General features: G+C 59.4%; 5 protein-coding genes across 5 annotated transcripts; 1 reads left to right on the forward strand and 4 right to left on the reverse strand.

Moving 5' to 3' along the window:
- Positions 1-54: 54 nt before the first annotated feature.
- PSEUBRA_002484 (Glutamine amidotransferase) lies at positions 55-1,875 on the forward strand (the record flags this gene model as incomplete). The annotated part of the gene is made up of 1 exon (XM_016435606.1): positions 55-1,875. The coding sequence occupies one exon, from the start codon at positions 55-57 to the stop codon at positions 1,873-1,875; it is 1,821 nt and encodes a 606-aa protein (XP_016293074.1).
- Positions 1,876-2,000: 125 nt separating this feature from the next.
- On the reverse strand, positions 2,001-4,424 carry PSEUBRA_002485 (uncharacterized protein; the record flags this gene model as incomplete). The annotated part of the gene is made up of 1 exon (XM_016435639.2): positions 2,001-4,424. The coding sequence occupies one exon, from the start codon at positions 4,422-4,424 to the stop codon at positions 2,001-2,003; it is 2,424 nt and encodes an 807-aa protein (XP_016293075.2).
- Positions 4,425-5,039: 615 nt separating this feature from the next.
- PSEUBRA_002486 (Aspartic peptidase) lies at positions 5,040-6,545 on the reverse strand (the record flags this gene model as incomplete). The annotated part of the gene is made up of 1 exon (XM_016435619.1): positions 5,040-6,545. The coding sequence occupies one exon, from the start codon at positions 6,543-6,545 to the stop codon at positions 5,040-5,042; it is 1,506 nt and encodes a 501-aa protein (XP_016293076.1).
- A 1,689-nt stretch (positions 6,546-8,234) lies between these two features.
- PSEUBRA_002487 (ABC transporter-like protein) lies at positions 8,235-13,991 on the reverse strand (the record flags this gene model as incomplete). Its single annotated transcript, XM_059464829.1, has 1 exon — positions 8,235-13,991. One exon carries the CDS (start codon positions 13,989-13,991, stop codon positions 8,235-8,237), a length of 5,757 nt encoding a protein of 1,918 aa, XP_059320745.1.
- Positions 13,992-15,046: 1,055 nt separating this feature from the next.
- PSEUBRA_002488 (uncharacterized protein) lies at positions 15,047-17,581 on the reverse strand (the record flags this gene model as incomplete). The annotated part of the gene is made up of 1 exon (XM_059464830.1): positions 15,047-17,581. The coding sequence occupies one exon, from the start codon at positions 17,579-17,581 to the stop codon at positions 15,047-15,049; it is 2,535 nt and encodes an 844-aa protein (XP_059321277.1).
- Between the last annotated feature and the right edge of the window lie 295 nt (positions 17,582-17,876).

Below are 17,876 nucleotides of genomic sequence, written 5' to 3' on the forward strand. Positions count from 1 at the left end.
AACCCACACCGCATCACACATTCATCTCCTCATCCTATTCCGAGACGTGTCGCCATGCTGTACCTCCTCGACTATGGCGCGGGCAACGTGCGCAGTCTCGCCAACTCGATCACCAAGCTCGGCTTCGAGTTCCAATGGGTCCAGTCTCCGGAGGACCTCAAGAAGGCCGACAAGCTCCTCTTCCCCGGTGTTGGCGCCTTTGGTCCTGCGATGCAGTCCATTCGCGATAAGGGGTACGCCGAGCCTTTGAAGGAGTACATTGCGAGTGGCAAGCCGTACATGGGCATCTGTATCGGGCTGCAAACGCTCTTTGAGGGGTCTGACGAGGCGCCTGGCGTACAAGGGTTGGGCGTTGTTCCCGGTATCGTAGGTAGCTTTTCGCCCAAGGACAAGAGCGTACCCCAGATGGGCTGGAATGAGGCTAAGGTGGTCAAGACAAGGAACGACGGAGGTGATCAGGACGCTGTCAAGTACGGCTTTCCGGATCCATCGAGCAAGGAAAGCAGCCACTACTACTTCGTCCACTCGTACCGCGCCGCCTACCAACCCGACAAGCACGCCGACTGGGTGCTCACCACCACACAGTACGGCGACGAAGTTTTCCTCTCATCCATTCAGAAGGGCAATGTGTTCGCGACCCAGTTCCACCCGGAGAAGAGCGGACGTGCGGGGCTCGAGCTGCTCCGTGCCTGGCTCGAACAGCCGGGCACCATCGACCCGAGCAAGGAGCGTCTGCTTCAGGACCCGCAGCAGGTCGCCACTCCTGCGCCACGCGATGGTCTCACAAAGCGTATTGTCGCATGTCTCGACGTGCGCAGCAACGACGATGGCGATCTCGTCGTCACCAAGGGGGAGTCGTACGATGTGCGCGAGAAGGCCGAACCCACCACCACCACCGACGCTGAAGCTTCGAGCTCAAAACGCAAGGTCCGCAACCTCGGCAAGCCCGTCGACCTCGCTTTGCGATACTATCTCGAAGGCGCCGACGAAATCACATTCCTCAACATCACCTCGTTCCGCTCCTGCGCGCTGCAGGATCAACCCATGCTCAGCCTGCTCGAAGCTGCGGCGGCCAAGATCTTCGTCCCGCTCACTATCGGCGGTGGCATCAAGGACACCGTGGATCCGGATGGAACAGCGAGGCCAGCGAAGGAGGTCGCGGATGCATACTTCCGCGCTGGAGCGGACAAGGTCTCGATCGGATCCGAAGCGGTCTTTGCCGTAGAAGAGCTGTTTGCGAGGGCAGCAGAGAACGGCCAAGGGAGCGAAAGCAACCCCCTCAAATTCGACAAGAAGTGCTTGACGGGCAAGACGGGCATCGAGACAATCAGCAAGGGGTATGGCGCCCAGGCGGTGGTGGTCTCGATCGACCCACGACGGGTGTACCTTGCGGAGGGTGAGAAGGCGGATCCGAAGCACGGGCCCTGCGTCGTCTCCGGCGCACCAGGTAGCGATGAGGAGGGCAAACGATGGTGGTACCGATGCACCGTCAAGGGCGGGCGAGAGGATCGCGATGTGGATGTCATCCAGCTCGCACGCGGTGTGCAGAGGCTAGGCGCGGGAGAGGTGCTGCTCAACTCAATCGATCGCGACGGCTCCAACAAGGGTTTCGACAGGCAGCTCGTCGAGCTGGTGAGGCGCAGCGTCGATATCCCCGTCATTGCCAGCTCGGGTGCCGGTACGGCTCAGCACTTTGTCGACGTGTTCAGCCCGCAAAAGGAGGGAGAAGGGACGGTGGAGGCCGCATTGGCCGCGGGCATCTTCCACAGGAAGGAGTGCTCAATTGACGAGGTCAAGGAGGCGCTGCTGCAAACCGGATTCAGCGTCAGGAGAGAGGATGTCGCAGGTGGAGCTGGGGCCATCTCCAAGCAGTGACGGGCAACTCGTTGTGCTTCGGGCGAGACATGCATTTTGTTCGGTAGAGCCCCTCTTATACGGCAAGATCGTTGCTTGCCTCAACATGAATACAAATACAGATACAGCTCCATTCGCTGGGCTAATTACGATAGACCCATCAACCCCACTTTTTCGTCCATGAGCGCCTCGTTCTCCTCCTGCCTCTCCTCCATCATCCTACTCTCCATACTCTGCGTGTTGTTCGCAGAGATGGACAAACCTAGTGCTCCACTGCCGTAGCCCGGGCCGCTGCCGGCGCCTGCCGCAGGGGAGAAGGCGCCCATCGCCGGGGGTCCACCCGGGTTCGCATTGACCGGTGTGATAGGCCGGGAGATCGTTGGGCTTGTCGAGTATCTCGCTGCATACGCCGAAAAGTGCTGATGGATGCGCGGGTGAAGGATTCCTGACGGCGAAGAAATGGGCATTAAGAGGGGCGACCCCCCTCCTCCTCCGGATCCGCCACCGGGTTGGCTAGCAGCGACGGCAGCAGCGGCAAGACTGATATTGGCCGGCGTGGTACCGAGCGACGAGCCGAGGTTCATCGGCGATACTGCCCGACGCTTGTACGGCTCGTACCGGTCGTCCCCCATCGTCTTGCGTTTCGAGAGGCGCGCACCGCCGGCTGCACCCAGGACGCGAGGGGACGTGTCGAGGTCCATGGCGGAAGACCCGCCTGCTCGACGCCAGGCTGCTCGTTCGCCGGTGAAGACGCCGTTGCCCGCGCCACTGGTCGACCCAGAGGCGGAAGGCGACCACTTGTGCGCATTGCCCTTGTCTCGGAAACCCATCCAGAGCGCGTTGTTCTTGCGCTTGGGGAGCGAGCCGACGCCTGTGCTTGGTGCTGCTGATGTTGAGCCGATACTTGTCGACAGCGCAGCGCTGTTCCCTGCTCCATCACCTGAATTGGAAGCATCATTGACCCCGGCTGTATCGGCTGAGATACCAGACGACGGCACAACATCCTGCATGATGCTCGAAGCCTCGAATCCACGACTGCGCATCTCGTTTTCCTCGTCCGAGAGCGACCCGTTGCGCGAGTAGTACATCATCATCTCCTCCTCCTCGGACGATATGTCGGAGCTCTCGCCGTCATCCAGCCCATCGGCGACAAAGACGCCGCGGATGTCGTCCACGTCGTCGTCCCACATGTACTTGCGTCTGGAAGAGCCTGCGTTCGGTCCGGACGTCGCGCCGAAGAAGGGCGACTTGGACATACGCATCGAGCCGTGATTGCTGCTGCCTGCTGTCCCTACACTATGGGAGGAGCCGCCGGCGCTGGGACCAAATCGGGGTGTGCGCGGCAGGATCGCATCCCCGCCGAGGCGCTTCTGGAGTTTGGCTTCCGAGGCTATCTCCGAGTCTTCGGGCTTGCTTTCGTCCTGCAGCGAGGCGGCGACACGTGCCATGGAGCGGTCTTTGGGGAGGAGGTTACCTCGCCGTGTCACGGCTTTGCGAACGACATTGGAAGACAGAAGGGAAGAAGAGCGCGAACGATTTCCGCCGTGTCCTAGTGGGGACCCCATCGACGGTCCTGCTGACGGAGAGCGCGGCACCGTGCGCGACAGGGCTGCTCCCCCACCTCCGGACGACGAGCTTTCCTGGCCCGAATCCGAGGCCGACGCTCGAGCCAGCGCCGACGACGCAAGGCTGGGCCGTGAGGTGTGATGATGCGAAACCGATGTCGGAGGAGGGGTGCTCGGTGTGCTGAAGAATGAAAGCGGAGGGCCCATCACGGGCGTACTTGGTGCTCGCGAGGCCAACGCATCATCGTCCTCCACTTGCATCATCTCGTCATCGCCGTCGTCTGGGTCCTGGTTTGAAGTTCTTCTGCCGCTCGCAGTTTGATGAGCTGTAGCCGTGTCGTGCGATCGATCTTCTTCGTCGGAGCGGTCGTCCTTGTCCAGGTGGAATGGCGTGATCTCTCGACCCAGCATGCTTGCTCGACGAAAGCGTGCTGGAGAGGCGATGGCAAAGCCGGGCGAGTTCATGCCTGGTGCACGTCTGAGCAGACCAGAGGGTGTTGTGGCCGCTCCAGCTGAGGAGGATGACGAGGGTCCGGACGGGAAAGCCGTGAAGGGCGAGATGGGCCAGCCTTCTCCCGCCAATGACAGCGTTGGTGATTGCGGTTGGCCGTTGTTGAACATCGATGCAGAGTGGGACTGGCCGAGCGGATTGGTCTGGTCTCTTGCTGAAGGTGAAGGCAAGTTGCCAATGCCCAAGCCTGCTCCCGAGGCAGCAAGCTTGGAGGGTGACGAGCCTAAAGCACCGGACAGGGAGAGGAGCGGCGCATGTTGGCTGCTTCCCGCCTGAGCGAAATTCAAAGAGGGGGATGGACTGGCTGGGATCGAGATCGGCACCGAAGAAGAAGCTGTCTGGAAGAAGCCTGCACTGCTGCTGCCCGCAGCATGGGTCGGATTGGAAGCGGCTATGGGTCGTGAGCTGCCGAAAGGGAGTGCAAAGTCGGTGGAAGAGGTAACGAACGCAGATCGACCGTTTGCACTATCTGTGTTGGCATGATTGCTGGACATGGCAGCGATGTTGGCGTCGAACTCGTCGCCGGCGCAAGCAAATTCGAACTAGGCGCACATTGAGATCTAGCGAAGCGTGTGAATGTCCCGTCGCTCTAGTCTCGGCATCTTGTCTGATGATGGAAGACTTGACTGGGTGAGAAGATGTCTCTGGTCGACAGGATCGCAGATGGACCTGCTTGTCGGTATGACCGTTCGGACCCCAGTGAAAGATCCTGCTGCAGCGATCGTGATTGTTATGGGAGAGCGATGTGACTGACGTCAAGCAGGTGGGCGTTGCCATTTCGATGAGGAGGGACCCTTTCGGAAGCGGGAGAGTTGTCCAACTGCAGCCTGCAAGTGTGGATTTCGTGACCCTAATTTTGAACCCCATTTTGTTTCTCTGTCGCATACTTAACCTTGCTGATTGCAGGGAGGAAAGCTCGACGCTACCATCAAGCTCATACTCAGTCGACTCATTCACCACAAGCGCCAACACAAACGAGAATCGAAGCAAGGGATGGATTGGATCCAGTGACCTTTTCAGACGTGTAACGACAGAAGATTGACAAAGCAAAGAGAGGGGTGTATCTACGAGACAATCGTCTTGATCTACAGTACCTTTGCCTAGCTAGACTAGTCGTATCGCACATCGTCACGGCGACCGATGCCGATGCGGCGAGCGGTGACGTTGAGCGTGGGTCCACCCTGGTCGAGCACGATGACGTGGTTCTTGATGAAGCTCAGACCGATGATGGAAATCTGGTCGGGACCGTCCTGGAAGGCCGAGTAGCACATGTTCCTCCTTCCACCAATCTGCGAAGGGGGAATGGGCTCGTTGGCGTAAAAGACGTAGTCTTCCTTGGGGATGGTGAAGTTCTGGCCCGTGATCTGGAGGTTGAAGGTAGGGTTCTTGGCCTTCCTCTCGTAACCCTTGAGACCGGTGTCGCAAGGAACGAGGTAAGGGAAGGCGAGACCACTGCTCGCGTCGGCGACGTACGATCCGGCAATCTGACTGTTGATGTCGGCGGTGATGGGAGGGGGGAGGTAGAAGACGGCGGAGCCAGTGTCGATCATGAATCGGCGAGGACGCTCCTCAGTACCAGGAGCGATGGCGAGCAGCTTGTCACCCATGGTTATCTGTTCGAAGAAGCCAGCCCAGAGGAAAGGAGAGAGGGCGCGGGTCCAGGTGATGTCACCGTCGAGTTCGTCGTCGTCGATCTCGCCAAAGACGTAGCGACCTCCACCGCCCCTGCCCGTGTTGCGGTTGGCCTTCTTGAGCGTGGCGGTGAGGTAGGTCTCCCTGAGCTGGCCGCGCGAAGACATAGCTTCGAAAGGTGTGGTCCAACCACCTTCGGTGCTAGAGCCATCACCGGACGAGAGACCGACGAGACCCTCCATACCACGAGAGGCACGCGAGCCACCGTTGATGGCGGTGACCAAGGCTACGGGAAGCTGCTCGACCCTGAGCCTCTGCTGGCCAAAGGTGAAGTCGTCGATGCCGACGTAGCCCTCGGCGTTGGAGCCCGAGCCGTAGAAGGCTTCCCAAGGCTGACCGGGAGTACCACGCGGTGCAACAGTAGGCTGACCGTCGACGAGGGTGCGGTTGGAGTAGGTGGACGACCTGGTAGGGTTGAAGAAGGTGTGGTTGTTGGCGTAGCAGCAGGCGGGAGAGTAGACCCAGGTGTCTGAGCTTCCCGAGTCAAAGACCATCTTAAGCGTCTGAGCGCGCGTGCCGAAGCCGACATTGACGAGCCACTCGTTGTCCGCCGAGTTGTCTGTGGCCTTGTTGATGACAATGCCGAGACCTTGATCGTGAGTCTTGCCGTTTTCGATCCAGGAGTGCACCTTGCGGCCGAATTCGTCGATGGTCTCACGGAACTTTTGGCGCTGAGCATTCCTGTCCCTGGAACTGCGCTTGGAGCCAGCCCCTGAGAGATCCCGCTTTCGGTAGTCGAGCGGCAGTTCCGACGTCTCCCATCGTGAGGCGAGGAACTGCGGATGGGCGGGGGTTCCGTCGGCAGCAAAGAGGCGCGAGATGGGTTCGTGGGAAACTTGAAGTTCACTCCGAGCCGTCACAATGCTGCTGAGTGTAGCAGCAGTGGCGGCGGCAAGGCCGACCAAGGCAGAGGTCGACTTCATTTCGAGGGTGCGGCGGATGTTGGTGGCAGGAATGCAAGGAAGGAAGGATGGGTCAGGCGACGCCAGGACGATGAGGACGAAGCGCGTCGGGTCCTCTTTATAGTGTGACACGAGGATGGGCGAGACCCTTGTTTTGACGGAGCAAGGCGGATGGCAAAGGCCGAACCAGGATGGGTAAGCGCGCTACTGCAGCAAGCGAAGCGCAGCGCGATGGGTCCGAGAGGCCGGTCGAGAAGCAAGAGACGATCGAAGAGGAAGCCGAAGCAAAAGCGCGGGACAATGACCAAGAGTCGTGCAAGGGTACAGTCAACAGCACAATGCAGCTGGGCTGGTTCCTACAGTCCACAGGTCGGAGAGCCAAAGGCGATTCAGGCTGAACAAGCTGTTGACGATGCGAGATTATAGTCTGGATGCTGTGGGTGCTTTGTCTACGAGCTCGGGTCGGTCGATGTGGCATGATGCGCAGGAACAGCCAGCAGCTGATCAGCAGCCTGAGACAAGACAAGACGAGGATCAATTGCCACTGGTCTCAGGGAGAAACTGCAAACATGAATCGAAGGTTCGAAAAGACCGAGATGCAGCACCACCAGCAGCAGCAGCAGCGGCTCCAGCAGTTTGGGCGCGAGGGAGGAGCTTGAGAACAGAGAAGGGAGACGAGGATAGCTTACAGTGTAGGAGCTTGAACTCAAAATTCCTCTGCAAATTGCTAGCGTGTGAACAAGAATCTCTTGCGCAGTCACAGTGCCGCGGAGTGGGCGTGAGAACGTGGGGCGGAAGACGAGTTGCCAAGATTGATTGATCTGCGCGCCCTACAGTGGTTAGCCCCTTTTCTCTCGGTGCTTGGCCTCCTGCCGAAATTGATCGCGTTTACTTTTTGGTCTGCTGCAGCCTTGCATGGACGAGTGTCTCCGCTCGGTGCCTGAGAACGGTGCATGCTGCAGATCGTCGCGTAAGTTATGCAAAACACCGCAAGATCCATTCCTCTCGTCCCCTGTAGTACCACTTGTGGCGCCCTATCAACACGCGAATGAAGCGCCCAAGGTCTGAACTCGGGCGCTGTGTGTGTCACTACACGACCCACTACTGGGCACGCTGGTGGGGTTCGCTTAGCTTCGGCGCACTTCGGTTGCAGGTGGTGGGCGAGTTGTCGCCGTCGTGCTTTTCAAGCGGGGCAATGGGGCATAGAACAGTGGGTCGCGCCACTCTTCGCGATCGCCGAAGCAGTTCCAGTTGTGGCCCTGGCTCTCTTGGACCCTTGCGATACTCATTTCGGCGTTTCCTTTAGCGCGAACTTCGATCGAATTGCCTTTTGGGCGGATCACCCGACAGAAGCATCGCGCGGGCTAAGCGTGGCTCTGCTGCGTGGGATCGTGTGGGTCCGACTGCTGAGGGGCTGAAGCGGGCTCGTGCTCGGCCTTGATCGAATGAAGACACCCTTGAACAAGAGTGGCGATGCAGGAACGCGCTTGGCTCGCGACTGGCGAGTGGCGGCCGCCAGGGTCCTTGTGTGGTTCTCAAGCCGAACACCCTCGACGCTGGTGACTTTTACCTATTCGATTGCGTCGCTTCCTCCGCCTGCTCTCAGTCGCAATCACAGTCAAAGCAGTCCAGCAGTTGCAAAGCAGATGGAGTCGGGTCTATATTCGAGGGCCGTACTAGGCGGCTTCATTGCTGCTCGTGCTGAGTGAGCTACGACGACCGTTGCGCATCCGCCTCCTTTGCGATGCGAAGCAGCTCGCCCATCTCGCCGCTCTGCTCGCACATCGAGTGGAACACGCTCGACTCGTTCTCCATCAGCTCCAGTGGCGATCCGCTCTCCACCACCTTGCCGTGGCCCAGCACCACAATCTTGTCGTAGTCCGCAATCGTCTTGATCCGGTGTGCAATCGTGATGATGGTTGCCTGCGGCGCCATCTCCTGTCGGATCGTCTTTTGAATCTGCGCATCCGAGGCAGAGTCCAGGTTGGCCGTGCTTTCGTCCAGCACGAGAATCCTCGAGTCGCGAAGCTTGAGCAATCCACGTGCCAGGGCGAGAAGTTGCTTTTGGCCTGCGGAAAAGTTACGGCCGCCTTGCTCGACCGGCGCATCCAACGAGGTGATGATGTTGGTTCGGCCGTACATCTCGGCGTCTGCAACCACTTCCTCGTTGGCTTGACCGGCAGTCTCCTCCCCATCCGGGCCAGGCGAGGCAGGACGGCTGGGAGCGCGGCTGACGGCACGCGACGCTGCAGGCGTAGCGAACGACGCCAATCGACACCTCTCGAGCGCCATCCACAGCTCACCATCTTCGTACACATTGAAGGGGTCCAGATTGGATCGCACCGTTCCACTGAAAAGCTGTGCGTCCTGCGGGATCACCGTGAGTCGCTCTCGCAGTGTGCGGATGGGGATCGAGGCAATGTCGATGCCGTCAATCTCGATCGAGCCCTGCTCGGCTTCCAAGAAGCGGAAGAAGCACAGCGCCAGCGTCGACTTGCCCGACCCCGTGCGTCCCACGATGCCCACTTTCTCCCGTGGTGCAAATTCGAGGTCGATGCCGTCGAGCACACGAGGGAACTCGGGGGTGTATCGTACCGCCAGGTTCTTGATCTTGATCTTGCCCTCGCTGCTCGGCCAGTAGGCCGGAGGCTCCTGTCCCGTCTGACGCTCCGGCTCCAGGTCTAGGTACTCGCTGATGCGCTCGACGCTGTTCATGTTGATCTCGGTCTGCGTGTACATGCGCACGATCCAAAGCACTGACTCGACAAACGTGATCGCGTACGCCAGCACGAAACCTGCCAAGCTCGCCCTGATGTCGGTGCGCAGCAGCAAGAACACGGCCGACAAGAAGGCCACCGACGCTCCTGCAATGTCGACACGCACCGACAGCCATCGGTTCTCGTACCACAGGAAGAAGAAAGCCCGGTTCGCCTTGTCCACCAGACGCAAGCAGTGGCGGGTGAATCGTCCCGCATCACCGTATGCTCGAATGATGACGCAGCCATTGAGCACTTCTCCCACCACCGTGTAGATGGGGGATCGCTCCACCGACTCGATGCGCTTCAGATCGCGCGAGCTGACCAGATACAGCGCACCGATCACCGTGTAGACGCAGATGACCAGCAACGCAACGACTAGGAAGATCGGCGTGGCCCAGCAGATCAGCACCAAGATCGCCGTGGCGGTGAGCGTGCACTCGAGCAAGAAGAGCATGCAGACCGCCATCTCCTGATCCACCGTCTCGACGTCCTTGGAGAGTCGGTTCATGATGCGTCCCACCGGCGTGCGGTCAAAAAACTGCGGCCTGGCGTTCAAGATCGCGTCCGTGAGTCGTCGATAGATCCGACGCGAGGCGCGAAGCGAGATGTAGAACTCGTAACCGTCTCGCAGCACCGCCATGATCATGAAACCAACTGAAATGGCCAGGTAGATGCTGAGGTAGTAGGTATCCAGGTCCCCATTATTGCCGGGCCGGTCTTGTGCGGTCACTGCTCGACGAGCAAGGGTGGCGACATTGCCTTCGTGCAATGTGCTGTTGATGCTTTGCGAATCGAGCGCAAGTACTTGTTGTCCATGGAAGGCGCCTCCAATGAAAGATGGTCGGACGGGCAGGTCTTCGGATGCGCCGTTGGTGACAGCAGAAGCTGAGTTCGAGACCGAAAACGGATCGGGCAATCGATGCAAGATGTCGTCCAGGCGAAGACTGCCCAGCAAGGAAGGTCGATTGGTCCAGAGGGAGTCGATCAAAGGCGTCGTCATGAAGGTCTGCGCCTGATCGTACGTGTAGCGAGGCGGCTGCTGAGACGAGACCTGCACGGCTGCCACTCGCATGTCGGAGGTCTCTTCGCGGTAGTCGTGCGACTTGGCCCATCGCATGAGCCAAGCACCAGAACCGATATCGAGCAGTCGCACAGCAAAGAAGAACAACAGGAGCGAGCCCCACAGCAGGACGGCGAAGCGCGCCTTGGTGGCCACGGATCCCAAGTACAAGCCGTAATTCTTGGTGCCGACTGCACCGGCGCTGTAAGTCTCTTCGTTGGTGTGTGCCTTTTTCTTCTCGAGCTTCTTGGCCATCTCCTCGCGCTCCGCTTCGTCGCTGCCGCCCGCCGCGAGCTCTTCGATGGTCATTTCCTCGTGATCGTTCTCGGCGGCATGGCCAGCTTTGAGGCTCGATTGCAGAGCCTCGCCTTCCTCCGAAAAGACGCCAGTCGCATTGACCACGTCCGGTGTACCTGCTACGACAATGCTGCCATTGTCCATGGCGACGGCAAACGCAGCGCCAGGGAGACAAAGGCTGATGGCATGCGTCACCAAAATGATGGTTCGGTTCTTGGCAAGCGCGCCCTTGAGCGCGTGACGGTAAAGGTGCTTAGCAGTGTGGCTGTCTACGGCCGAGAGCGCATCGTCGATGAGGACGTGCTTGGCCGACGAGTAGAGTGCACGTGCGAGTGCGATTCGAGCTTTCTGACCACCAGACAGAGAGGTGCCTTTTTCACCCACCTCGGTTTCGTCACCGTATTCGAGGATTTTGAGATCGGGCTCCAGTGCGCAAGCCTTGACGACAGCACGGTAGCGACGCTCATCGTAGGGAGAGCCAAACAATACATTCTCCTTGAGCGTCGTGCCAAGCAGCCAGGGACTCTGACTGCAGTACGCCACCGACTCGCTCAAACCAGTGGCAGGGTCGATGGTTGCTGTAGCACGCGCTACGGGGCATGGCATGAAGGTGCGTCCGCTGAGCTGACGAGTCTCGCCGAGCAACGACAACAGAAGGGTCGTCTTGCCTGATCCGACGGGTCCAGCAACAATGCTCAACTTACCGACCGGGAAGCGAAGGTTGATGTCTCGCAGGCTGAAAGCGCCGTCGTCGACTTCGCTGTTGTCATCGACATAGGTAAAGCTGGCATCTTCGAATCCGATCGTTTTGCTCGAGCGGGATCGCATCGAGCTACCGTTGGCGACCTCGCCAATGCTGCTGCCCTCAGCGTCATCCAGGTCGCTCGACTCTTCGTCGCGCAGCAGTTGCTGATACTTTTGCGTTTCCTCTTCGCGCAAGTAGGTGTCGATACGACGCACGGATACCAGCGAGTTGAGGATCTGCACAATCATATCTGGAAGCGCGTCGAGCGGGTTGCGAAGCGTGTTGAAGAGGGCGAGAGCAGTGAAAGCTTTCTCGGCGGTGAGCGGCTGGTGGAAGATCTTGGTGTGGGCTCCAAAAGTAGCGCAAGTGACCAGCATTGGCGTGCCCATGTAGGTAAAGGTGTTGCACAGCCAGGCGAGGTAGCGGGTGGCGAGCACTTGAAGCTCGCGCTGTCGAGCTTCGTCCATGCGCGCGTTGAAGGAGCGTTCCCAGGCGAAGAATTTGACGGTCTTGATGCAGCCGAGCACCTCGGTGGCCAGGTTGAGACGTTTGTCGGTGGTCTCGAGCAGGCGCTTCTGCAATTTGACAAACCAGCGCGAGACAAGCGTCTGAATGGGCAGCGAAGCAAGCAGCACAAGGAAGCCGATGACGGCAGACCAGCCAAGCAGCACGATGAGGTACACGAGGCAGAGACCGATGACGAGCGGCGCGCGAGGGGCGAGAAAGTGGAGATAGGCACAGATCTCGGAGACTTTGAAGACGTCGACCGAGATGAGGTTGACGACTTGACCATCGGTAGCGCGCTTGGGCGTTGCGTCGTCCTTAGCGTCGCCCGCTTTGGGTTTCTTGGCAGCAGCGGATGAATCGTCCTCGGTCTGGTCGTCCTCTCCGTCCTTCTTTGCATCGTCGCTGTCGCCAGTGCTTCCAATGTCCTTGCGACGGAGCGTCTTTGTGACGATTTCGGTGATCAGAATAGCACGCAGGCGGATGCAGATACGCCTGCCGATAAAGAGTGCCCGCGAGGCCGAGATGGAAGCGAAGATCTGACCCACGAACATGCCAAAGGCGTAGAGAATGCCGAGGTGGAGAGGCTCAGCGCCTTCGTAGTTGCCCGTGCGGCGCTGTTCGTCTCTTGCAGCAATGAATGCAAGGATCTTTTGAAGGAAGAAGGGTGGCACGAGGTCGAGCACAGCCTCCAAGGTGGCCCAGAAGAATTGCAAGGCGAGGAACCACTTGAAATGGCCGAAGAGGCGACGCCACAAGGGCCGAGTGGAAGGAGCGAGACCCGCGTGCAAGCCGTGCTTCTGGGTGCTTGGCGAGCGACGGGATGGACCTTGGGGCTCTTCGGATCGTGCAGAGGTGTAAGCGCGGAAGCAAGCGACGACGGCGGCAGCCTTGTCCGCGACGGGCAGATCTGGAATGGCGGCGAGCGTGAACTGGACCTTGTAGTGCTTGACAATGGCAGGCGTGACGTAGCCAAAGGTGGCACGAGAAAGCAGGGAGGCGGTTTCCTCTGGGGCTGGAATGAGGTCGCTCACAGCTGTATCAGCGTTGACCCCGGCGGCCTGCGGCTGTGTGAGACCATCGGCGCTGGTGAGGCGAGGCGACGGGAATGCAGTGCCGGGCACGCCATGCTGCGTCTCGGGCGACATGGTGGTGTAGATGGCTCGAAGATCACGAGGAAGTACCGTCTGCAAAGGGAACAGGAGAGAGGGTGCCAGGACGATGCAGCCGATGACCAGTTCGATGACAGTCACAATGACCGCACCGCGAGAGTGGAGTGCAGGATGCGCGTGGTGGCTGAGGAGCGCCGTGCGAAGATTGAAGAGGGTGATGACCACGTAGACGGACATGAGCGCTGCCTTGTGCGAAAAGAAAGAGTGTTTCGAGGCAAGCGAGTAGGCGGATAGGCCGGCGAGGTAGAACCAAAGAACGGCCCAGTAGATGGTGTAGCTGCGAGAGTACCAACCTGTGGCCCAGTCGCCAGCATGGATGGCAGCTAGCGCTACGGAGCCAAGGACGTCGATGACACGACGCAGCACCTCAAGACGCCGAAGCTGCTCGACGGCGTTGGGGTCGCGGCCGGTGGCAGGAGTGAGATGGACCTCGTTGAGAATGACAGCATTCTCGGTGTGAAAGACCTCGAGAGCGGCCTGCGAGGCGGCGGCTGGCGTCTGCGCTTTCGAGGCTGCGTTGGAGGATGCAAATGGAAGTGTGGCCGACTGGATCGAAGAGAAGCTGTTGCTGCGCAGGATGCGAGACGAGTTCCAGGGCAAGATCGCGTTGAGCAAGCGACGAGGCAGGCCGATGAGACCTGATGATGTCGACCTACGGGACACGACTGGACGATGACCGTTGGATTGGTGTGCAGATTGGGTGTGGAGGACAGCAGAGAAGGAGGACGCTGCTGGATCGAGATGCGCGACATGCTCTGCCGAGGCTGTCAGCGCCCGGCGTCTGCGAAGCTGGTGCAAGACGAGAGACAGAAAGGAGAGTGCTACCAGCGCCAGTGGTATTGACGAGTTGAGCACCTGTTGCTGAAAGCAGACGTCCCAGTCGATGCCGTTCCAGACGGGCCGCCCCGCGCAGCTCTTCGACAGCGTCATTGTGAGATGAACAAGCGCTGTACGATGGCGCTTGAGCAGTTGGTGCGATCGGGTCTAGTTGGATTCTAGATCGTCGTCCTTGTAAGGAGTCGATGGAAGTCGTGAGTAGGATGGAGAGCCGATCACTGCTCGGCCAAGCGTTCTTGCAGCTGAATGAGGCCCGAAACCAACGATCCGAGTGTTTGCCGGGGACCGGCGGTAAAAGAGCGACAAAGCACCGACGACCCGCGATCGATGGGGAGACAAGACGGGCGCCGGTAGAAGCGACTAGAGAGAGAAAAGGGATCCGGATAGATTGAAGAGGCCCGTCAAGGAGGTGATGATGATGATGATGTATTGAAGGGAGGAGCACTTGTGATGATCGAAGAGGAAGGTGATAAGAAGAGGAGAGGGTCCTGCAAGAAGAAAGACCTCGGACCAGCTGAATCAGAAAAAAAGGTGACGCTTCCATAGCGCGCCCTGTCGTCCAGTCTTGAGGCTGTCGGGGCGAGCTGCCTTGTTCTGGTACATACGCTACTCAGCAGCAGTCTCTCTCTCTCTCTTCTCTCGCTTGGATTTTGCTAAATAAATTAATAATAAGAGAAAAGATGTGGCTGTCGCTGTCAATCGGACTTGGCTAAGCCGGATAGGCTGCGTGCATTCCACGCCCTTGTGGACCCTTGTTGCTCGTACCACCTCGCACATCAAGCAAGCTTGCTCACAGCAGGGCAGAACAGTATCGACTGGCCTCAAGCTGCAATCTCTGGTTTCCACATTCGAATCGTCCGGTTTCCGAAAAGTCAACTCACAGACTCCTTCTCGAGTCAGCGTGGGCAGCATGCGAACCATGCTAGGCGAACGCACAAATGGTTTCCGCGGATCACGTCGCGCCGAGCCAACCAGAGCCTCTCAAATTTGCAAATCGCAATCCGGCGGAATCTCCTTCGCTTAGGCACAGACACTCAAAAGCACCCACCCAGTGACTCGAACTTGACTCGGCCTCAGCAATGATATGGACTTGTCGTTGATGACTTGGAAAGCATGATCCATGGACAAGTACAAGATGCGCCCACCGCTTAGAACTCGATCAAGGGCGATTCCGTGGCGGCGGCGTTGGCTTCCGCTGGGCTCTTGCCCGCCGTGCTCTGCCACATGCCAGCCGAAGAGGGCGCGTTGGTATAAGGGCTGGCCACCGGCGACGCTCCCTCTGCCGAGTTTCGCTGCGCACCGAAGCCATTGTCCGCATGAGGCGCCACAGGGAACAGCGGCAGGTAACTCGTGTCGGCTTTGGTAGGCTGCTGCTGTGGCGGCTGGTGCGTTCCGTGAGATGCGACGCGGGCGATCGAAGGCGGTTGCGTTTGCTGTTGCTGTCCGTTCTGGGCTACCGAATAGGCTGCATGGTCTGGCTGCGAGGATGGCGCAACGGCCTGAATCGGCACTTGATTCCATCCATTGCGACTGGAAATCGACCGAGATGTTGCAATCGACTCGTCGCCCTGACCATCCTCCGCAACGCCCGGCTTTTCAACAGGTCCTGGTCCTGAGACGTGGACTGGTGCGCCGCCCATGATGCCGTCAGTTCGTACCGAAAGCGGACCTGGACCTTGAGGTCCGGCCGCATAAGCCGCACCATTCGCCTGGGAATGCGAGGCTTGGTCCATGGATCCGTTCGGGTTCTCATACGTTCCATAGTGCGAAGGTGGAGCTGCTGCACCCGTGGGCAAAGAGGCCTGGCTGGGATCGCCGTAAGCGCCATTGGAATACTCAGCCGCCGCACTGGACCCAGCGTGTTGCTGATACTGCTGGTAAGCTTGCTGTTGCTGATGCTGTTGCGGTGCATAGTGAGATGGAGGTCCTCCATACGACGATTGCTGATGCTGGTGTTGCTGATAGTGCTGCTCGTCGGTTGGTCGGTGCGGCTGTTGCTGCTGCCAGTGTGAAGGAGCGCCCGTGTGCTCTGCGGTGGGCCCCGCGTGGTACTGAGTGGCTTGCGGGTAGAGAGAGGACGGTCCTGCCTGCATGTTTGCATAGGGGGGTTCGTGCATCGGCGCGTGCTGCTCATACCCGTAGCCGTACCCCTGATGGCTAGGCGCGCCGTAGCCGGCATGAGCGTAGCCATTGGGCGCATATGCTTGGGCGGGACGTGTCATTTGAGCGTCGAGCAAGCGATCGTACAGACGCACCGCCTCGGTCAGCTTGTCGTGCATGGACACAAGCACATTGTGACGTCGATGACCTTCCTCGAGATTGCGTGCCATGCGAGGCCTGGCAGACGATGCCTTCTCGTACAACGCCTGCGTCGGCTGCGGCACAGGTGCGCCGATCATGCCGCTCCGCTGGTTGTGAGCCTGTTGTGCTTGGACGGCCTGCGAAAACGTGAGAATGTCGTCGATGTCGCGTGGTGCCAGGTCGAGGGACGGTGGCAAGGGCAAATTTGAGTTGACCGAGCTGCCACCATACACGGCTGAGGCCATAGCGGGTGCCGTTGCTTCGCCAAGGCCGTCTGGGGCGCTTGGCTGCGGTGGAGCCCACTCTCGCAGGCTCGCCGCGATGGCTGCTGCGAGATCAGGGTCCTCGTCGGCATCCGTACCTTCCAGCACCCGTCCGTCAGGAGCTCGTTGTGCGCTCGTTGGACCAGCAGATGGTTGACTCGGCGTACCGTAGGTTTCAGGCCGCGAGCTCTGCGACGCCCCTTGTCCCGACGATTCCAGCGACAGTTTGATGGCAAGAGCAATCTCGTCTTCTTCCTTCTGGCGCGCGCTGCGCTTCGACTTGGAGCCTGTCGTCGCGGATCGATGGTGAGAAGAGGCGCCACCTCGACCCGACGGGATGTGCTTGCTGGAGGACGATGCAGACGGCGAGCTGGCGCTCTTGGAGCGTGAGAGCTTAGCAGCGTTCTTGGGAGGGCCTTTGCGAGCGAAGCAACCATCGCAGACACGAACATCCTGGCCTATGCCGAACCAGGGAAGAGCCATGTTGTGGCTCGAGCATTGTTGACAGAAGACGTTGCCACAGTTGCGGCAGTGGTGCTTGCGATTGAAAGTGGTGAAGCCGGTACGACATCGCATGCAGACATCGCCGTCAACCCATTCAGGAGCGGTGAGTGTTTCGACGAGAGCAGCAGATGCGGCAGCGTTGGGATCAACGGGTGGAAAGTCAAACTTGGAGTCGCTCTTGAGCTGCTTGTAGATGTCGGTGATGTAGCTCATCTGTGCCGGCCTGGCTTCTGCGATCTGCGACCAGTTTTGGATGAGACCGAGCGCTTTAACTTTGACGTCGTTGTTGACGCCGGCAGGATTGCGCAGTACCGAGACGAGGTTGTCCATGAACTCGCGCGAAGCGACTTCCTGGAGGAAATGGTCACCGCCATTCTTGATGCAGATGTCGGTGAGACCAAGCGCCAGCAGCACGACGTTGGGGTTCTTGTGGCTGACGCGACGCTTGAGCACCTGCATGGCCTGCTTCGCGGGGACCTGCTTGGCTCGGACCTGGTCGCAGATCTCGAGGTTGAGCGCAATGTCCTCCGAGCCGACGGGCAGCAGCTCCGAGGTGGCCTTCTCGACCTGCTCGGTGAAGGCATCTGCGCCCCATCCTGACCAAAGAGCCGACATGGTATCGGATGGAGGCGGACGGCCAGACCGAAGTTATGTTGAGCCTGAGTGCTGACGATTGAAGTCCGTCCGGCCTGGTGTCAGAGTCAAGAGTCGTCGATGCCAGCTATGGATGGGGATAAGCGAATGTGATCCGAGCGTTGCAGGGCCTCTCGATGTGCCGATAGGAGAAGGGGAATGGGATCGTTCCAAAGATGGTAAATGATGCTGCAAAGGATGGTCGGAGGCACGGAGGGAGGGATGGAGGCACGATAGAGAGTTGGGCAGGGTCCGCCTCGCCTCGCTTATATCGTTG

Source organism: Kalmanozyma brasiliensis, assembly GCF_000497045.1.
Source record: "Kalmanozyma brasiliensis GHG001 unplaced genomic scaffold PSEUBRA_SCAF19, whole genome shotgun sequence".
Taxonomy (NCBI): domain Eukaryota; kingdom Fungi; phylum Basidiomycota; class Ustilaginomycetes; order Ustilaginales; genus Kalmanozyma; species Kalmanozyma brasiliensis.